General features: G+C 43.5%; 2 protein-coding genes across 3 annotated transcripts; both read right to left on the bottom strand.

Annotated features, from left to right (window-relative positions):
• Window positions 1-1,039: 1,039 nt before the first annotated feature.
• LOC139816574 (uncharacterized) lies at window positions 1,040-5,377 on the bottom strand. The gene is made up of 6 exons (XM_071784175.1): window positions 4,903-5,377; window positions 4,560-4,821; window positions 4,195-4,482; window positions 3,755-4,118; window positions 3,448-3,659; window positions 1,040-3,275 (listed from the first exon to the last, which is right to left on the bottom strand). Coding segments are annotated over exons 1-6 (1,227 nt in total). The 5' UTR covers window positions 4,904-5,377; the 3' UTR covers window positions 1,040-3,175.
• A 3,308-nt stretch (window positions 5,378-8,685) lies between these two features.
• On the bottom strand, window positions 8,686-15,777 carry Mib2 (mind bomb 2). 2 transcript variants are annotated; one of them, XM_071784167.1, is made up of 12 exons: window positions 15,301-15,777; window positions 13,881-14,341; window positions 13,691-13,803; window positions 13,211-13,599; window positions 12,720-12,932; window positions 12,442-12,619; window positions 11,870-12,131; window positions 11,482-11,793; window positions 11,016-11,379; window positions 10,709-10,920; window positions 10,291-10,535; window positions 8,686-10,134 (listed from the first exon to the last, which is right to left on the bottom strand). In XM_071784167.1, exons 1-12 carry the CDS (start codon window positions 15,334-15,336, stop codon window positions 9,833-9,835), a joined length of 3,087 nt encoding a protein of 1,028 aa, XP_071640268.1. In that variant the 5' UTR covers window positions 15,337-15,777; the 3' UTR covers window positions 8,686-9,832. The 2 variants fall into 2 exon arrangements, with proteins under 2 accessions (XP_071640268.1, XP_071640267.1); XM_071784166.1 differs by having other exon boundaries at window positions 13,688-13,803; window positions 15,301-15,776.
• Between the last annotated feature and the right edge of the window lie 1,158 nt (window positions 15,778-16,935).

Raw genomic sequence — 16,935 nt, 5'->3', positions numbered from 1 at the left:
AAATAATCGTTTTATTTAGTATCTTCCCTGCGTTTGTGTTCGTTCCTTGATGCCTAATATAATGCAATTAATATTCGTTTTCAGTTAATGTTCCAGATTCGTACAGATTACCTTCGATCGTGAATACATCATCCCAAGTGAAGAACACACGAGGGGAATAAAAAATTATTTTTTACGTTGTATGTAATTTATAGAACAATCCGAGAATAGGGGAAATCATGTGTTTATATATAAGTGTACCTCTTAATGCTTGATGAATCATATCTCGTGATTGACTTGATTACCCTTTCTCAGGATCACATTATATATTATTATTCTTCGAGAAGAGACGAGACGCGGAAGAGGATAAGATCCGCACGCTCGAAAAAGGCGTGTAAGGCGCGGTTCTAGGATGAAAAGTTGCGTGATCGTATTGCATGACGTGCTACGACCCCACGATTTAAGTTTAAGTTAATTAGCTACTACAGATAATACAGTGTCACATACTACTAATAGAACCCCAGCAAACAAAATACACAAAATACACCGAGTAAGGAATTTGATAACAAATTGTCGCCAAGGTGCATCAAATTCGGAATTTGATGCCATCTTGGCGACAATTTGCTATCAAATTCTTTACTCGGTGTATTGTGTTTGCCGGGAATACATTGCGTTTAGGTTTACTTTAGGAGAAGAAAATATTATTACCATTATTACTATTATTATATATATCATTAGTATACCGTTATTACAATTTTTGCAAAACCGGCTCAATATTGTAATATACGACTATCGAAATCTTTAATGAGTACCAAAATAAATAAGATTGCTTGCTAAGCTAAAGTCGAGTTTATTTTGCGATTGTCGTTTGTGTGCGTGAGGTGTCTGGTACGTGTCATACGCATTTGTCGTTTTCGTTATCGCTTGTGTCTTACTTGTATAACGTTGTCCGTCATTTTTATGACAACACGATTAATGCAAAAAAATAAATCTTTCTCGTTACTCGACCAAATTTAAAGGAGGAAAACGTATATAAAGAGCGCATTGAATTAGATTAAAGTTCATGTACCGTAAAATTGTTTATTTAAATTACGTCTTAAATTACAATTTTAGAAATCTATCGACGCTTTAGTTACGCTTTAGCTTTTACCATAATATCACATCTTTCGCAGTATACGCCGAAAATATTTAAACGACAATACAGCTATTATAAAAAAAAAGAAAGGGAAAAGAAAGAAGAAACTAATATCATCTTGAAATCAGATTGGCATTATCGCAAATTGTACGTTTCTCGTCGTGAACGTAAAATTCGCGATGAGTTATCCTGAAAGGACCGTTCTCGCCCCAGTACAATGATCCTTTAAAAATCACTCGACTTCTCCAGCCACTAGTGTAGAACGTACGCTAGCCAACGTAAAAAATTGGTTGATTACGCATCCTTCAATACGCTCCGGGGTAAGTCTTACGACTTACTCGTATCAAATAGAACTCCCTACGCGCCTCGAGTACAAATTTTTTTCGTTGTGCTGAGTAGAAAGGCAAGATATCTAATACTGAATGAGAAAAAAAAAATTCTCTCAGAAATCACATTCGTAGAGTTTCTTTCTCCGGTAATTTGAGGATCCCCAAGAGATCGATCCTCGTGTTAATAATAAGCTTGTACCTCGGCAAATGTCGGCTTCTTTATTATAAAGCGAACTTTCCTTTCGTTTGAAGGTGCGTTTGTGATGGGAAGCGCGCTTAAAATTACGTGGTTCCACTGCTGTCGTTTTCGATCACGAACGAATCACTTTATACAAACTATCTAGAAAATTTGGCTCTAAGACTGAGTGTTTCCCTTTAGCTTGTCTTTAATCATTACGCAGAACGTTCATCGAACGATGCAAATGCGATGGGAAAGGGGGATACATTTAAAATTTAAACGCTGCCTCAGATTCGTGTAATTTCAAGTATCAATGGAGAGATACTTTCACCGATTCGATTGAAATGCTCGTGCAACCTACAACACCGACAACATTCCATCGTGATATTTAATCCCCATTAAATATCTGGTCTTGCTAGATAGCAAATGCACAATAGTACACAATCCCAATTTATACTATTAATAACATTTAACAAAAAGTGACAGACTGATAAAACCAGCCAACAAGAGACCTCTCAGCAAAAATTTATAAAAAAAATTTCTTGATTTTAACAAATGTAAAAATTGAGACTTGGGAGGTTAAGAATTAAATTACCTAAATGTGCCCCCTTCCCTTCTACTGCGCGTGTGAAGCAGCAGAAGTTCGCACAGTTTGGAAGTTTTCGAACACGTGGAAACGCAGTATTCTTTTTTTTCCCCCGCAATAATGTGGCGATATGTACGAACGTTCCTACGAGCCCCTATGATTGTTGTCGCATAAGCACGATCGCGTTTCCTACGTTGAGATGAGAAGCTAGTTCTTTCGTGCTCGTCATCCGCGCTCTCTTCAAGACGGATAAAAAATGGACGGCATAAAGAACAGGCGAAAACGCCGATTCGTGAGGAAGGAAAATCGTACGTCGCGCGTGTTTGTCGGAACACAAGACCCCCGTACGGATATTAATTTTTAACAATCGATTACTTAACTAATTGCCGAGAAAAAAAACAAAAGGTAACGTAAGACCGAATTATCTCGTGTCCGGACAAACCTGTCTCGCTATGGCACGACGATGGTGCGATATAATGGACAGCTTAATCTCTTTCGTACAAATTTGTCGTGGAAAAGAAATATACATTTTGGCAGTTTAATTTCTTCAGCACACAACGTAACGCACGTAGTGCTACGATCAAATGGTGAACATTTTCCTACGCTGACACCGCAGAGTTCCCCGTTAGGCAAGTAAACAGAGTATCTCGGGAGGAATGTGCAACATGTAGTAAAGAAATTCCTCCAAACACGTGACTCTCGTCCTGAGCTGTGTAGGGTCTAAATTGTTCAAAACTGAACACAACAGAGCCGTTTTGCTATTGTTATCTATCATCGCTACCTCCCGAGACCCGCTGTGCGCGCGCGCGCCGCGTGGGAAATTAACGTCCCAATATAAGCGTGTTGATTATCGATCGATCTTCTAATATAAATTGATCTTCTTGGTGATCGTCTTGCGGCACATGTGACAGGTCTTCAGCGGTGCAGCACAGTGCTCGCACGCGCCGTGTCTGCAGAGGAAGGCGACGTTACGACGACGTGTCATGCAGATGCTGCACATAATCGCTTCCTCGAGATATGCGACTTTGGTTTCCAGGCTCTACGTAACCGGTCGGTGGATTCTCTATCCTGCAAAACGAATCAAATTACATTTTACGTACGTTCGTTGATAAACTCTAAAAGTCGTCAAAATCTATTAAGTAATTCTGAAAATGTTGCAAGACTAGTTTTTAAAATATAAGATCATTTTAACGTTTGTTTTAGTAAAAAACCGTTTGAAATACGTATCCTGTTGTCTTACTCTAATTGCGTGCTGTGACTTTGGTATTTGAAAGATCGTAAGAGATCGGCGAGCAGAGCGGCCTGGGGATTACCCTCCAGAAGGTCGAGCGGCGTCTTGTTCTTTTTGTTTCTGACCTGCTCGAGAAGTTTGCAACTTCTGTCCACGCTTACTAGGAAACAAGCTAATGCTAATTCAGTCTTTGCACCTTGCCTCGCCAGGTTCTGCCAGATCTGTCCAAAAGAAGACATTGTTCGTTAGAAAAGACTCTATGTATACAAAATTGATTCACGTATTAATGTAAAGTCCAAGAACTTAGACGACGTACAGCATATATAAGCGGTGATTCCCGACTACTTTCGGGTGTAGGCACGGCAGCCTGTTGATTTGGGCTCTCGGTTATCGCAATATGCAGCACGGTGTTACCGTCCTCGTCCGTGCTGCCGATGTCCGCGTTGTGGTGCACCAGCAGCTCGACGAGCGACCAGTGTCCTCGCCAAGTCGCTAAGTGCAACGGCGTATGTCCCCACGAGTCCTGGAGATTAACGTCGCAGTGATATCGCAGCAGCATCCTCACGTATTGCACGTGCTGATTGATAACCGCTTTGTGCAGAGCGCTACGTCTGTTGTTGTCGACGGCATTGACAAACGCGCCTCGCGATAACAGTAATTCCATTATGTCCCGCTGATTGCTGTGTAAACAACAGAGAGAGAATATCGATGTAATTGACGCTGCTGTGGAAGCTCCGGCAACGATTTTCAATGTACCCGTCGGCCACGTGATGCAACGGCGTATATCCCTGCCAGTCCTGGAGATTAACGTCGCAGTGATATTGCAGCAGCACCCTCACGCATTGCACGTGCTGATTGATAACCGGTACGTGCAGAACGCTACGTCTGAAGAGATTGAGGGCATTGATAGATAGCAGCAGCACCCCCACGCATTGCACGTGCTGATTGATAACCGCTACGTGCAGAGCGCTACGTCTGTCTTTGTTGACGGCATTGATAGCCACGCCTCGCGATAACAGTAATTCCATTATGTCCGGCTGATTGCTGTTTAACCAACAGAGAAAGAATACCGATGTAACCTGACGCTGCTGTGGAAACTCCAGCAACAATTTCCAACATACCCGAATGCCGCGTAATGCAAGGGCGTATTTTTGTTGAGGTCGACCGCACCCAAAGAGGCACCGGCGTCCAGAAGAAGGGTGCAGAGCTCACGCCGACCTTCGTGCGCGGCCACCTGCAGGCACGTTTTTCTGCCACCGCCGAGAGCACACGCGTCCACCTTGCCAGGATACTTCTTCAGGAATTCTCGTATCGCGTCCACAGAGGTTTCGCCTCTTGTCGCGGCTCTAAACAGCTTTTCCATTTCGCTGTCAGTACCGTCCACTACGTCACGAGAACAAATCAAACAGACGGTTTCGTTTTACACGCAGTAACATAAATATATTATATACAATATATAATCACTCTTTTTCCGATATGGCAATCAGGGTGGCTGAACATCCGCGTGGTTCGATGGTCTGACAATCACTCTCTCCAGTACTCCAGTCTCCAGTCTCTCCGACTCTCTCGTTTGAATTGAACTTGAACCTTCAACCACCTTCAACAGGGTGTCAGGTCAGGTGGTCAGGTGTGTCACCCGCGCATTTCTCACTCAAACCAATCACACACAGTTCACTCGTCACCACCAATCATCGCACTTCATTACAACCAATCACCGTTCGTGAGGTCGCTAGGCGCGAAGTATGGGTGCACAAGCGCCTCGCAGGCGAACGCAAGAAATTCAAACGCGGCCTATGCCCTTAGTCGACGTTTACATTTGTGATTTGTGATATCTTTCTTAATTTTAGCGCTAACAAATTCGTATATAATGAAAAAAAAAAAAAAAACGTACTCAAACGATCTCTGCTCATCGGTTAGGCGACATTGGGCCGGTATCACAGTCTCCGATTAACGTGATTCTCCGATTAAACTCACTCTGCATCTCTTTCTAACTATCCCCCTAGAAAGAGACGAAGAGTGAGTTTAATCGGAGAATCTAGGGAGAATCACGTTAATCGGAGACTGTGATACCGGCCCATTTTCCATAAAAATAGACCTCATAGAAGTTAGCCGGACAACTTCGACTTATGACATTTTTTTAATGAATCAATTGTTAGTCGTTTGTTATTGATTGTTAGACTAATTAGAACGTTTGTTAGTTAATAGTTTTTACGTAATCACGAAAATAATTTTTAACGTGTTAATTTAGCCGGTAAATATAGAATTATTTACAATTTTTGGTTCAAACCACGCGGAGTCAATCGATGCGGAATCTTTGTTAGTTCCGAATATACTAATTAAAACGTTTGTTAGATCACGGTTTCGCTTAAAAAAGCGAAAAAATGGGTGCATTCAGCCGATACTCCGCTAGCCTAGCAATCGTGAGCAGTCGCTCGTTTCCTCTCCTTTTAATCTATTGGGTCAAAAAAGAGGAAACGAACGAAAACGAGCGACTGTTCACGATTGCTAGGCTAGCGGAGTATCGGCTGAACGCACCCATTGTATGTATATCGGATCGTTTAGCTGCCGGAGAGTGGGGGTGAAACGTAGAATATGTGGTGGTTTCGGAACGCATTTGTCCGACGACATGTAACGACACTGCCCTGCATATGCCCTGCGGCCACATGCGCATGCTCAGTGGCCGCACGGGTATGCAAAAGTGCGCGAATTTGAAACGTATGTATACTTATATAATGCATATCACTATAATTGTTAGCTTTCAATGATGAATATATCTTATATAATATATCAAAGTACATGCGTGGACGGGAGGGCTTTGCTTCTCTGCATCCCCCTTCCATGCATGTACTTTATAATTTCGCTTTACAACTTAGCATGTACTTTAAGTTGTAAAGCGAGGTCCACGCTGCCTTACGGCGAAAGTGGGTGCGGCAGGGGGGGCCGAAGGCCCTTTTGCATCACCCCGCGCGCGCGCGCGCGTGTGTGTGTCCCCATAATATCTACAATTTAATATAGTCAAGATAAACTAATAAAATCTATTAATTTATCCTGATTATCCTGACTATATTAAATTGTAGATGTCCTTAGATTAAAATCGCACTGATGCATACGCGGATGATATGTACGTTGGAGTATTTTCTATTTAAAAGACTTTCGGTGATTTCTGGCAATGTTGGTCGATCTGCGTATTGTACACTTTACTCGTACTTGATCGCGCGTAGGAAATGTAAATTAACGATGCAATAACAAGATTTAAATAAGAGTAAGTGAACAGTAGCACGAAAGCTTGACTGCGCGGCGTTTCTTGACTCGCACGAAAGCTTGGTAGATTGAAAATTGGAACGCAAAAATAATCGTTTTATTTAGTATCTTCCCTTTGTGTTCGTTCCTTGATGCCTAATATAATGCAATTAATATTCGTTTTCAGTTAACGTTCCAGATTCGACAGTTTACCTTCGATCGTGAATACATCATCTCAACCACGGTCTTACATACCCGTGATCTCAACTCTTAATCGCGTTTATCAACTAACAAAAACAAAAATAGCAAAAGAAAAAAGTGAAGAACATGAAGAACGAGGAGAATAAAAAATTATTTTTTACGTTGTATGTAATTTATAGAATGATCCGAGAATAGGGGAAATCATGTGTCTAAGTGAGGCGTAAAAGCCTGTTTAATCGAATTGGAAATAGCATGTTCATGTAACAGTTCTTGCGGAGCATGTAACACATGATGAAATATATATGCTGTATACCTCTTAATGCTTGATGAATCATATCTCGTCACTTGATTACCCTTTCTCAGGATCACATTATATTATTATTATTCTTCGAAATAAAGAGACGAGACGCGGAAGAGGATAAGATCCGCACGCTCGAAAAAGGCGTGTAAGGCGCGGTTCTAGGATGAAAAGTTGCGTGATCGTATTGCATGGCATGCTACGGCCCCACGATTTAAGTTTAAGTTAGTTAGGTACTACAGAGAGATAATACAGTGTCACATACTACTAATAGAATACATTGCGTTTAGGTTTACTTTAGGAGAAGAAAATATTATTATTACCATTATTACTATTATTATATGTCATTAGTATATACCGCTATTACAATTTTTGCAAAACCGGCTCAATATTGTAATATACGACTATCGGAACTTTTATCGAGTACCAAAATAAATAAGATTGCTTGTTAAGCTAAGATGAAGTTTATTTTGCGATTCTCGTTTGTGTGCGTGAGGTGTCTGGTACGCGTCATACGCATTTGTCGTTTTCGTTATCGCTTGTGTCTTGTATAACGTTGTTCACCATTTTTATGACAACACGATTAATGCAAAAAAAAAAACAAATTTTTCTCGTTACTCGACCAAGTTTAAAAGAGAAAAACGTATATAAAGGGCGCATTGAATTAGATTACAAGTTCATCTACCGTAAAATTGTTTATTTAAATTACGTCTTAAATTACAATTGTAGAAATCTATCGACGCTTAATAGTTACGCTGTAGCTTTTACCATAATATAACATCTTTCGCAGTATACGCCGAAAATATTTAAACGACAATACAGCTATTATAAAAAAAAAGAAAGGGAAAGAAGGAAAAAACTAATATCATCTTTAATCAGATTGGCATTATCGCAAATTGTACGTTTCTCGTCGTGAACGTAAAATTCGCGATGCGTTACCCTGAAAGAACCGTTCTCGCCCCAGTGCAGTGATCCTTTAAAAATCACTCGACTTCTCCAGCCACCAGTGTAGAAATTACGCTAGCCGACGTAAAAAATCGATTGATTACGCATCCTTCGATACGCTCCGGGGTACGTCTGACGACTTACTCGTATCAAATAGAACTCCCTACGCGTCTCGAGTACAAATATTTTTCGTTGTGCTGAGTAGAAAGGCAAGATATCTAATACTGAATGGGAAAAAAAATTCTCTCAGAAATCACGTAGAGTTTCTTTCTCCGGTAATTTGAGGATCCCCAAGAGATCGATCCTCGTGTTAATAATAAGCTTGTACCTCGGCAAATGTCGGCTTCTTTATTATAAAGCAAACTTTCTTTTCGTTTGGAGATGCGTTCGTGATGGGAAGCGCGCTTAAAATTAATTGGTTCCACTGCTGTCGCATTCGATCACAAACGAATAACTTTATACAAAACGAGTACAATTATTCTATCTAGAAAATTTGGCTATAAGACTGAGTGTTTTCCTTTAACTTGTCTTTAATCATTACGCAGAACGTTCATCGAACGATGCAAATGGGAAAAGGGGATACATTTAAACGCCGCGTCAGATTCGTGTAATTTGAATATAAAGTATCAATGGAGAGATACTTTCGCCAGTTCGATTGAAATGCTCGTACAACAGCAAATGCACAATAGTACAATCCCAATTTATACTATTAATAACATAAAAAAGTGACAGACTGATAAAACCAGCCAACAAGAGACCTCTCAGCAAAAATTTATAAAAAAATTTCTTAATTATAACAAATGTAAAATTCGAGACGGTTAAGAATTAAATTACTTAAATGTGCCCCCTTCTCTTCTACTGCGCGTGCGAAGCAGCAGAAGTTCGCACAGTTTGGAAGTTTTCGAACCCGGGGAAACACAGTATTCTTTTTTTTTTCCCGCAATAATGTGGCGATATGTACGAACGTTCCTACGAGCCCCTATGATTGTTGTCGCATAAGCACGATCGCGTTTCCTACGTTGAGATGAGAAGCTAGTTCTTTCGTGCTCGTTATCCGCGCTCTCTTCAAAACGGATAAAAAATGGACGGGATAAAGCACAGGCGAAAACGCCGATTCGTGAGGAAGGAAAAGCGTACGCGATTGTATACAATCGTACGTCGCGCGTGTTTGTCGGAACACAAGATACCTCCGTACGGATATTCATTTTTAACAATCGATTACTTGACTAATTGCCGATAAAAAAAAACAAAAGGTAACGTAAGACCGAATTATCTCGTGTCCGGACAAACCTGTCTCGCTATAGCACGACGATGGTGCGATATAATGGAGAGCTTCATCTCTTTCGTACAAATTCGTCGTGGAAAAGAAATATACAATTTGGCAGTTTCTTCAACGCACAACGTAACGCACGTAGTGCTACGATCAAATGGTGAACATTTTCCTACTACGCTGACACCGCAGAATTGGCAGAATTCCCTGTTGGGCAAGTAAACAGAGTATCTCGGGAGGAATGTGCAACATACCGAGTAAAGAAATTCCTCCAAACATGTGTCCCTAGCTGTGTAGTCTAAATTGTTTAAAACTGAGCACAACAGAGCCGTTTTGCTATTATTATCTATCATCGCTACCTTCCGAGACACGCTGTGTGTGCGCGCGCCGCGTGGGAAATCAACGTCCCAATATAAGCGTGTTGATTATCGATCAATCTTCTAATATAAATTGATCTTCTTGGTGATCGTCTTGCGGCACATGTGACAGGTCTTCAGCGGTGCAGCGCAGTGCTCGCACGCGCCGTGTCCGCAGAGGAAGGCGACGTTACGACGACGTTCCATGCAGATGCTACACATATTCGCTTCCTCGAGATCTGCGACTCTGGTCTCCAAATAACGTAGTCGCTCGAGGTCTTTGTCCTTCTCCTTCTCCCTATCGCCGATCTCCTCCTTCCGTTTGCCCTCCGACGGTACGTCCTCCGGATTGGCTATGGAAACCTCACCTGTCGCCAGCTGACCGTCTAGAAAAATGTACGAAGATATTATTCGATATCTGATTTTCCATAGCTGTAATTTGTTATATACAATATTTCGCTACTTCGCTAGTACAACAAATGCTTGGATTCCTTAAATCAATTTAGATCATTCGATCGCGGAAAATCAGTATAACCGCGCACCTTGAATTGCTTGCGTTTTGACGACGGTATGGCCGCAACGTGCACAACCAACGAGCGTAACGCTACTGCTGGGATCAAATCGGTTCTCCTGCTTTGCGTCCGCTATGATCCCCGAGCAATCCCGACACTCCGCAGCATCGCTGGAACCGGCTATATTCTTCGCGCCACGCAATCCTTCCGACTGCGATATATTATCTATCCGATACGTAGGTGGCTCTACGTAACCGGTCGGTGGATTCTCTATCCTGCAAAACGAATCAAATTACATTTTACACACGTTCGTTGATAAACTCTAAGTCGTCAAAATCTATTAAGTAATTCTGAAAATGTTGCAAGACTAGTTTTTAATATATAAGATCATTTTAACGTCGCGTTCTAGTAAAAAAAAACGTTTAAAATACGTATCCTGTCGTCTTACTCTAATTGCGTGCTGTGACTTTGGTATTTGAAAGATCGTAAGAGATCGGCGAGCAGAGCGGCCTGGGGATTGCCCTCCAGAAGGTCGAGCGGCGTCTTGTCCTTGTTGTTTCTGACCTGCTCGAGAAGTTTGCAACTTCTGTCCACGCTTACCAGGAAACAAGCTAATGCTAATTCAGTCTTTGCGCCTTGCCTCGCCAGGTTCTGCCAGATCTGTCCGAAAGAAGACATTGTTCGTTAGAAAAGACTCTGTATACACAAAATTGATTCACGTATTCATGTAAAGTGCGAGAACTTAGACGACGTACAGCATATATAAGCGGCGAATCCCGACTACTTTCGGGTGTAGGCACGGCAGTCTGTTGATTCGGGCTCTTGGCTATCGCAATATGCAGCACGGTGTCACCGTCCTCGTCCGTGCTGCCGATGTCCGCGTTGTGGTGCACCAGCAGCTCGACGAGCGACCAGTGTCCTTGCGAAGTCGCTAAGTGCAACGGCGTTTGCCGTCGATTATTGCGCAGATCAACCTTAGCGCGGCCGCCGTTCTGCGAGAGAAGGATGGCCGCGACTTCCCTGTGTCCGTTCAACGCCGCTAGATGCAATGCTGCGAATCCGTCCTCCTTTTTCACGTCCACCAATTGACGCGCGCGTGCAACCAGCCTCTCCGTTGCGCTGTGAAATCACGGATTTACGGGGTAAATCAGACGAATTTTAAGCCAAACTATTGCTACGCAGACGTGACTGCATTGAGTCGTTAGTATCTTGTACACGTACTGAGCGTTGCCTTTGAGAGCGGCATGATGAAGAATGTTGAAGCCCCGTTTATTCCGCAGCGTGAAGTCAATCCTCTCGCAGGCGCACAACGCATCAATCACGTCCAACGCGTCCTTCCCGATCGCGTCGTGTAATGCTGTATCGCCGTACGAGTCCTGGAGATTAACGTCGCAGTGATATCGCAGCAGCACCCTCACGCATTGCACGTGCTGCTTGTTAACCGCCACGTGCAGAGCGCTACATCTGCCGTTGTTGACGGCATTGATGGCCGCGCCTCGCGATAACAGTAGGTCCATTATCTCCGGCTGATTGCTGTTTAATTAACAGAGAGAGAATACCGATGTAATTGACGCTGCTGTGGAAGCTCCGGCAACGATTTCCAACGTACCCGAATGCCGCGTAATGCAACGGCGTATCTCCGTCCTCATCGACCGCACGCAAAGAGGCACCGGCGTCCAGAAGAAGGGTGCAGAGCTCGCGCTGACCTTGGTGCGCGGCCACCTGCAGGCACGTTTTTCTGCCACCGCCGGGAGCACACGCGTCCACCCTGCCAGGATACTTCTTGAGAAATTCTCGTACCGCGTCCACACCGGCCTCGCCTCTTGCGGCGTCCCTCAACAGCTTTTCTACTTCGCTATCAGTACCGTCCACTACGTCACGAGAACAGATCAAACAGACAATTTCGTTTTACACGCATACTACGTTTACGCGAGCCTTAATTCTGTAGTAACTTACGATAATTCACTCGTTTACGCGAAGTAAATTATCGTAAGTTACTACAATATCCCGTTTACGCGAAGAAATTATCGTAAGTTGCTACAGAAGTAACGCTCGCGTAAACGTAGTAGCAGTAACATAAATAAAATCACTCTTCTTCCGATATGAATTTGACATTTATATGTGATATCTTTCTTAATTTTAGCGCTAACAAAAATTCGTATATAATAAAAATAAACGTACTGGAACGATCTCTACTCCTGTTCGCATTATCATGCGCAGCCGTCGTGGCGTTCGTGCCAGAAGATACCGGGACGACACTCAGAGGATTAAATGTCCATGTATGACCGTGTACGTCCAACGCCACGCGCAAGTCGCCATCGGAATAGATTTTAATTACCTTCCCGGTTTTCCCCAGAGCCTGCGACAAGCATAAAATTCAACATTTCACACGCGTCTATTACTTTCGCATATATAGTCGTATTAAATAACAAAAACCAGCATGTCAATTGCTGACTAACATTTTTCATGACGTCTATCCATTCACCATGGCCACGTTGATATTGCCTGACGGCGGCGAGGTCGCTTTTTACGCGGACTATATCACCAAGAGAGAACGCGTCTTTAGCGGTAACTTTCGTCAGAGCACCCGGGTGGAAAGTCCACCTATTATGGCAGCCTTCGTACTGCACGCGGATATCTCCCTTGTCCGTAATCCGGTGCACCGTGCCAATCTAGATTTCAAATTGAAAAATTAAATTCCATAATATTTCTTTATATTAAATCTAATTGAATACATTAAATGTATTGATTTCCCAATAAAAAAAAGAACCTAATAGAATAAAATATACTCCCAGAATCTCAATTAAAATTTAACTTTTTTTCTGTCTTGTTCCAGAGCAACAAAACTGAGATTCAAAAAGATTTTAAAATCGTGAAGTTGAACTTTAATTGACATTAATTACTGTTTAGGGAACAATTTGTAAACAATCGTATCACATTTGTGAAGTACCTTTCCTATGTACTCAGCCATACGCGGATTCCATCCACCGTGACCGTCCTGCATCTCTTTTAACGTATCGACTTCCATTAGCACTTTCACCTTGTCACCAACGTTAAACGTTAAAGGGTGTGGACTAGACGTGATGCTGGCGACACCGCTCTTCGTCGGCGACGTGCTGTTTCCGTTATCCGGTACGGTCAAGACCGGTTGGCCGAGTAATGGAAGGTGTTCCCTGTAATAGGTACCAGCATTGGCCTCCTCCACGTAACACAGATCCACGCAGCCTTTGAAGCCTAATCGGTAGACGTTAGTGCTACCCGTGGACCATGTAACGGTTGCGACGGATCGACTGCTCTCGTTGTCCCATCCACGTATGTCCATGACTCTGCCGGTTTTCCCTGAGATATCCGACGGGAAATTAGAGATCGGCGACTTTATTACGCGGTTATATAATTCGTATAAATGATTTAAACAGAATGTGAATACCACGTCCGCCGTCCTGATTTCCCCATTCCCAATCCGGTCCGCGAATGACTTTCGCTCCTATGAAGATCCCCTTCAGAGGTATCTTCGTGCAGCCTTCTCTAGGTCCTAGACGAACTCTGCGCTCAATTGGAAACCGTGATTATACATCAGGATGAGTTAACACGAATTTAATTACAATTACGCGAACGCTCACCCGACGGAATTCGCTGTTTGATATCTCTCGAAAGTGTGAGTCAACTCGTGCACGTCGGCCATGTAACACTGCGTGCAGAGATCGTAGTCGAAACACTCTGTACACTTCCACCTGATGCCGATTATCCCGTGCCTCTTGCAACCGTCGCAGATGATGTTGGAGTGCTTGACGCCAGCGGCCGCGTTATCGAACACCAGGAGATCGTAAGCACCCTGATAGCCGATCCTATAATTGCTCCTAGCGCCGTGATCCCACTGAACGATGACCGTCTTGTCCGGCGTTCGGTCGGTGGGATTCGGACTGGAGGTCGAGTTGCCGGTGGAGGGAGGCCTGCCGATCTCTACTATCGTCCCGGCGTGACCCTCGCCGCCATCCTGATCGTCCCACTTCCAGTCCTGGCCGCGGACGACTCGCAGACCAACCTCTAGCATCTCCGAATATATAAAATTTGGCTTCTGTCCCTTTAACAAAAATATTACATACATTGAGCGTTACTATTGTAATACGTCGCATGCAGTCTACATTATATCAAAGATAATAAATATATGTAATAATGAATGTGTCAATGAAAGAAGAAGTAGGAAAACATAAAACTATATCCTTCATTCTATAAAATTGCAAAATTTGCTTTCTTCTAGTTAAGGGAGATTATCTCTCTATGTCATACAGTTAACGATAAAATTTCTTATTAAGAAGATAATTAATAATAATTAGTAGAATGTCAACTCTCGTCTCGACTTGGAGAGACACATACGAGACACCGAACTGTCTAAAGTCATTATTTAAAACATGGCAATTCCCACAACAAGATATTCATCAAATTTTGCAGTCACGTGGAACGAAAATATCACAATGCAAAACATGTTCCACGTGCTTAATTATATCCTTCCTTCTATAAGATTGCAAAATTTGCTCTCTTCTGATTAATAAGGAGATCATCTTTCTATATCATGGGTCATACAGTTAACAATAAAATCTCTTATTACTATAGCATATCAACTTTCGACTTGGAGAGACACGTACGGGATGTCAAACTGTCTAAAGTCATTATTTAAAACATGGCGATTCCCACAACAAAATATTCATCAAATTTTGCAGTCACGTAAAACAATAATATCGCAGTGCGTTATGTTCCACGTACACGTGCTTAAATAATCAGAAACTGTCGCGTCGCGTCAGAAACCGTTCCGTAATGCAGTGTGCTGTCAGAAACGTCATCGCATACATATATATTTTTTATAACGCAAGCTCTCGCCGCGCGTTTGCTCCGCAATATCTCCTTTCTCCTTTGCGCCTCGTCCGGAGCTCCGTCTAGACCCTAATGACCCTCGGAACCAGGTGGAGTCGAGACCGCTCGTGATTCCCCGGAGCTCCGTTTCCAAGTTTCAGAGATTCGGAGAGACAGAGACACGTCGATTACCTGAAGGCAGTCCCGGGCTCGGTCCTTATGAATCATACGCGGCGGAACGGCGGCGGCGGCGACGGCGAGACCAGCGCGGCCGACGTTCCGCGGGACCGTGCCTGGCGGGCACTGGCGTGACGACGCGCGCTGTAGCTGGTAACCGGCCGTGAAGAACGGGAAGAGCCGCCGACATTACGCGACATCGTCGCCGGGAGGATCACGCGCGCTCCATCGCAGCCCGCAGCAGCGGCAGCGGCGACGGGGACGGCGACGACGACGGTGACGATCCGATGTCCGGGTCCGGGTTCTCACGTCCGCGATGCTGACGACGATAACCTCATAACCGGGCTCGTTGACGATGTTGACGATGGCGCCTCCTTCGATCCGGGGCACATCCGCACGTTGGCCCGCCGATCCGGCCGATCCGACGCACGGAGAACCAATTAGGTGTCTCTCTTCTGCTTTTCGCATGCGCTCTTTCTCTCTCTCTCTCCCTCCCTCTCTCTCTCGTGACCGTTGGCCGTCTGGGAAAACCATTAAATGTTATTCAGTAGTTTGATCAGCTTGACGTAGCTTTTGCGTCAGCATGAGTCAATTTACTACTACTACGTTTACGCGAGCGTTACTGCTGTAGTAACTTACGATAATTCACTCGTTTACGTGAAGAAATTATTGTAATTACTACAGAAGTAACGCTAGCGCAGACGTAGTAATAGATTTCATACAAATAGATATGACAATAACATATTTTCAGTTTGGCGGCAGCGCGGGCTCGCGCGGCGAGAGAGTTCGGCTCGCGCTCGCTACGCGGCGCATCGCCAGTATCCTTTTCGCGTAATTAAAATTCAACATCGACTCCTATAACTAGGGCCGCTCAGCAGGCCCTAACTAAAAGATAAATAGGAATCACTTGCGTGGATTTTCCGGAGCCTGCTCAGAGTGCTCAGCAGGCCCTAGTTATAGAAATTGATGCTAAATTTTAGTTACGCGAAAAGTTACTGGCAGTGCGCCGCGTAGCAGGCGCGAGCCAAATTTCTCGCCGCGCGAGCCCGCGCTGCCACCAAACTGAAAATTTGTATGGAGTCTATTACTACGCTTAAAGGTGCGAATTCATGGGACGCTCGTTTCAGCGTATCGCGAGATCACGTGATTTCGATCTGACGCTAGCGTCAAGCAAAGAAAGCTGGATTTTCTCAGCTTTAAGCGTCAAAGCCAAAGCAGCGCGAAGACGCCGAAATTTTGACGCTGTTTTCCTTTTCATGAATTTCAATTGACGCCGGCGTCAATTGTGGTCATGCGACCTTCTTGCCGCTGAAAATGAGCGTCGAGCGTCAGCATGAAAAGGCACCTTTACGCGAGCGTTACTTCTGTATAGGCCAGTCATATTAGACGTCGAATCGGGTAATTAATCTTCCCAGGTTGCAACCACCGTGAATCGCTTTGATTTGAGGTGCTATAAGTGGGATTTATTTTGCTTCGCAAAATGAACGCGGAATAAAAAGTTATTAACAATTTTATGAACAAAAAACACGATTTTTTTTATTTTTTCTCAAATATCTCGAAAACTAAGCAAGATAGGGTAACTAACTGTACGTACCTTTTTTGTAGAGCGTAAAATTATCTACAATAATGATCTGAACAACATTTATCGTC

This window comes from Temnothorax longispinosus, chromosome 7 (genome assembly GCF_030848805.1).
Source record: "Temnothorax longispinosus isolate EJ_2023e chromosome 7, Tlon_JGU_v1, whole genome shotgun sequence".
In the NCBI taxonomy this organism is placed as follows: domain Eukaryota; kingdom Metazoa; phylum Arthropoda; class Insecta; order Hymenoptera; family Formicidae; genus Temnothorax; species Temnothorax longispinosus.
Note: the sequence above shows the minus strand (reverse complement) of the source record. Positions and strands in the feature narration are given on the sequence as shown.

Coding starts and splice junctions, on each gene's coding strand:
- LOC139816574 (XM_071784175.1), bottom strand. Junction 3,660..3,754: donor AATCACCGCTTATATATGCT/GTACGTCGTCTA, acceptor TCTTTTGGACAG/ATCTGGCAGAACCTGGCGAG. Junction 3,276..3,447: donor AGTCACAGCACGCAATTAGA/GTAAGACAACAG, acceptor TTCGTTTTGCAG/GATAGAGAATCCACCGACCG.
- Mib2 (XM_071784166.1), bottom strand. CDS start 15,336: ATGATTCATAAGGACCGAGCCCGGGACTGCCTTCAG. Junction 12,132..12,441: donor CAGGAGTAGAGATCGTTCCA/GTACGTTTATTT, acceptor CTCGTGACGTAG/TGGACGGTACTGATAGCGAA. Junction 10,536..10,708: donor AGTCACAGCACGCAATTAGA/GTAAGACGACAG, acceptor TTCGTTTTGCAG/GATAGAGAATCCACCGACCG.